The sequence below is a fragment of the Fulmarus glacialis genome, unplaced genomic scaffold (assembly GCF_000690835.1).
Source record: "Fulmarus glacialis isolate BGI_N327 unplaced genomic scaffold, ASM69083v1 Scaffold45641, whole genome shotgun sequence".
Taxonomy (NCBI): domain Eukaryota; kingdom Metazoa; phylum Chordata; class Aves; order Procellariiformes; family Procellariidae; genus Fulmarus; species Fulmarus glacialis.
The window spans coordinates 4562-8341 of record NW_009192989.1 but is presented as its reverse complement, the minus strand read 5'-3'; the positions used below and the strand labels follow the sequence as shown (position 1 = coordinate 8341).

The 3780-nt window shown below is 37.9% G+C and overlaps 1 protein-coding gene across 1 annotated transcript; it reads left to right on the top strand.

The window, feature by feature from the left end:
- The first annotated feature begins 696 nt into the window (after window positions 1–696).
- Window positions 697–2206, top strand: YWHAH (tyrosine 3-monooxygenase/tryptophan 5-monooxygenase activation protein, eta). The gene is made up of 2 exons (XM_009587286.1): window positions 697–717; window positions 773–2206. The coding sequence occupies exons 1-2, from the start codon at window positions 697–699 to the stop codon at window positions 1427–1429; spliced, it is 678 nt and encodes a 225-aa protein (XP_009585581.1). The 3' UTR covers window positions 1430–2206.
- Window positions 2207–3780: the final 1574 nt, after the last annotated feature.

The following is a 3780-nucleotide window of genomic DNA, read 5'->3' as shown; positions in this document are numbered from 1 at the left end:
AGCAAGTGAAATAGGCCTAAATATAGTATTAGAAGTATTATCCTTTCTCTATCTCAGCTTTTTGTAGTAGGAATTTGGAGTTGATCATGGCTTTTTTTCTTGATTTCGTGTTCTATTTCTATGCAGTTTCTTTCTGTCGTATCCCTGAAATCTGTCTGTAGCCACTAGTTAGCAGAAATCAGGATAACTTTTGTATTACTTGGTATGATTGCTTACTAAGTGACTGAAAGATACTATGAAACACTAATTCCATTTGTACTATGCAGAGCTTAATCATAATGACTGCAGCGCTTCCATCTCTGCTGTCGAATGAAAGAAAGCAGCAGGGGAAAGAAACGCAAGAACCACACCAGTTTCCGGTGTCTCTGCTGTGTTCCAAATTCATAAAACTGGTATTTTAGGTACATTTAAATTCATCACTAAGTGTGTAGTCTGCATAATTATAGCAAAGACTTCCTAAAAAAACTGAGCCTTCCTTCTGTGAATGCTTCTCCATTACACAAGCCTGACTCACTTTCATTCAGTGAATGTGCTTTGCAATGGCTTCTAAATACCCATTGTATGACAACAGAACTGTGGGGGTTTCACTCTTCTAAGTCTTGACTGCAAAAAGAGTTTTAAACTTTCAACGTTAGAAATTGACTCCTGTCTAGAAGGAATTTTGGGATCTAGAAGGAATTTTGAATCTTGCACTTCATGGTGGAAGTATTGAAGGAAGTTTGCGTGCTCTTCTCTAAGACAAACCCTTTAAATTTGATCTTTGTATTTTCAGGTAACTGAGCTGAATGAGCCTCTCTCAAATGAGGATAGAAACCTGCTGTCTGTAGCCTACAAGAATGTAGTTGGAGCTAGGCGATCTTCCTGGCGTGTCATCAGCAGCATAGAGCAGAAGACTATGGCAGATGGGAACGAGAAGAAGCTGGAGAAGGTTAAAGCCTATAGGGAGAAGATAGAAAAGGAGCTTGAGACAGTCTGCAATGATGTTTTGGCTCTCCTAGATAAATACTTGATCAAGAACTGCAATGACTTCCAGTATGAGAGCAAGGTCTTTTATCTGAAAATGAAAGGGGATTACTACCGCTATTTGGCAGAAGTTGCTGCTGGAGAGAAGAAGAACAGTGTTGTGGAAGCCTCAGAAGCTGCCTATAAAGAGGCTTTTGAAATCAGCAAAGAGCACATGCAGCCCACTCACCCAATTAGGCTTGGGCTGGCACTCAATTTCTCAGTGTTCTACTATGAAATCCAGAATGCTCCTGAGCAGGCCTGCCTTTTAGCCAAACAAGCCTTTGATGATGCCATAGCAGAGCTGGACACGCTAAATGAGGATTCCTACAAGGACTCCACTCTCATCATGCAGTTACTTCGAGATAACCTCACTCTGTGGACGAGTGACCAGCAAGATGAAGAAGCAGGAGAGGGCAATAATTAAAAAGCTTTCCTCTGATCCCTCTTTCATCCACTTCACCATCCCCATCATCACCAATATTTCCTTGCCACAGTCACACTAAATATCTAGTGCTAAGCATATCTGTATTGTACAGCTGTTCAGATCTGCTGTCCACTTTATCAAGAAGCAGTTTCAGATGAGTCTTCATGGGCATTGATGGATTGATTGGCTTATTGGCCCTATTTATCTTAGTTGCACTTGAACAGTGCAGAAAGATGCATAGTAAATGAGGCATTTTTAGTTTGCCTGTTGATTGGAAAATATGGGGAAGAATAATGGAAAGTGAGTGAAGATTATTAGATTCCAGTTAAAATTTTTTCCATTTGAAATGAGCTGACAGTTCTGTTAAGCAGTACATTTTGTGCATGCAAAGTAAATTAGCCACCCCAAATTTTTTTCAGTCAATGAAAACAGTTAAGCTGATGTGAAATGACAACCCTATTCATCAGTTTACTATAAACTCTTTAAAATGTGAGGCTTCGGTAGTAATTTGGGTTTTTGCCTCTAACTTATGTGCACAGTTTCTTTTAATGCAGTGCATCTATCTAAGAGTTTTGATACTTGTAACCTTTTGCATTTGTTTTGAAGAATCATGAATTTATTTTTTGTAAACTCTTTGGCTGTTTAGTTGTCTGTGTATTCTGACAACACTATGTCAATATTAGCCCATGTTAAGATGGATGACTGAGATGCCAGACTTCTAAATTAAATGTTTTGGAATTAAATGAATAAAATGCTGCTTCGGGGATGTTATCTCTACATAAGCTGTCCTGTCTTTTGTTCAGAGCAGAGACTGAGTTACCTAACACATCACTGATGGGTTAAAACATATTTAATCAAAAGTTTAAGGAGAAGTTGCCTCACATGCTAAAAAAATTTTAAAAATACCGGTATGCTGAAAAGAAGAAAAGAAGAAAAAAAAACCTCAAACAAAAAAACCCCACAAAACCCAAAAATGCCCACAGCCATTTAGAATGTGATACCGTTCACCTGTGTTAAAGTGAAGTTTCCGAAGATACATTTAGTTATATGCTTGGTAGAGCAGTTGTAATGCACTTCTGCTCAGGAGCTGAAAAGTTGTAAAGAACATTACTTGTCATACCAATGTAGAGACTTGTATTTGCTTCTATCTGCTGTAACTTCTACATTTTTTCTTCTGAAGTGCTAACCACCAAATCACCTTTACACGTGAAAATCCCAGTAACTTTATTTCATGTTTACCTGCTTCAAACAGAAGCAGTATTTATTCTTAAAGAATGCCTCTCTATTTTAGCTAACTTAAGTCTAGTCCCCAAGCTTATGTTGTTGCTTTTGGGGGTTTTTTTCTCCCAACAGTTAGTGTATATGTATGTTTATTCGTTCTGTACATACTTCTGTAATGGTATGTTACAGAAGCAGGAAAAGTTACCTGTTATGTGTCACTGTATCCAGACTGCTGCTTGGCATCTGAGCTAGCTCAGAGGTCATGTAAGTTCTCATTGATCTAAATCTATTTTTCTTTGATTTGTGCAATAAATATTACTGGTCTGAATACCCACAACAACTACTCATACTTTTTAAAAGCTGAGCACTCGTTATTTCTAAGTATCTGAAGGATTAGAATTTTTAACGGTAGATATGTACTTAAAATCATCTTCTAGGTAATTTCAGCATTATTACATCAGTAAAGTTGGCAACAATTGAAAGACTAATGCAACATCTGAAAAAGATGAAAATACAGATCCTTGATGTTGTGCTATTGTATAATCTTGAGGTGCTTGACCTCCTAAAGCAGTTTGAAGTGTGTACTTAATATAAAGTACTACTGTCTGCCAGGCCTGTTCTGGAAGTCATTTTTTCTTGTTTGCTCCTGTTTCATCAAACAGTATTCAAGTCCCTGTTTTGCAGTTCCCCTTTTTGCAAGTAAGCCTTGCAGGAGTCTTTTGGCCAGTAATATACATTTGGGCTTTACTTGTCTCCTAGATTCCTATAGCTTCTCTTCCTTTCCTTCCTCTCAGATCTGCTTACCCGTCTCTGTGGAACCAAGGTAAAACTTGGCAATAGGAGTGCCTTTTTATGTTGAAACACTCTGGCTGGTTAATAATTAATGTTATTGGCGATTGCTAGGTTTATTTTCTTCCTGTTTATAGAAGTACCACTATCTTTTTGTTAATTCAAAAGATAAGGAGTCCTTTCTCATTTTAGCTACTGTCTTGTGCAGATCCTTTGTCACAAAACTATGAGCATTATGTAGTCAGCAAGTGAGTCAGTACTCTGGACTAGGCAGTTGAAGATTAGCTATTGACCTGGTGCATAAGATCTAAAATGGAGACCAAAGGGATTCTGTAGAATGG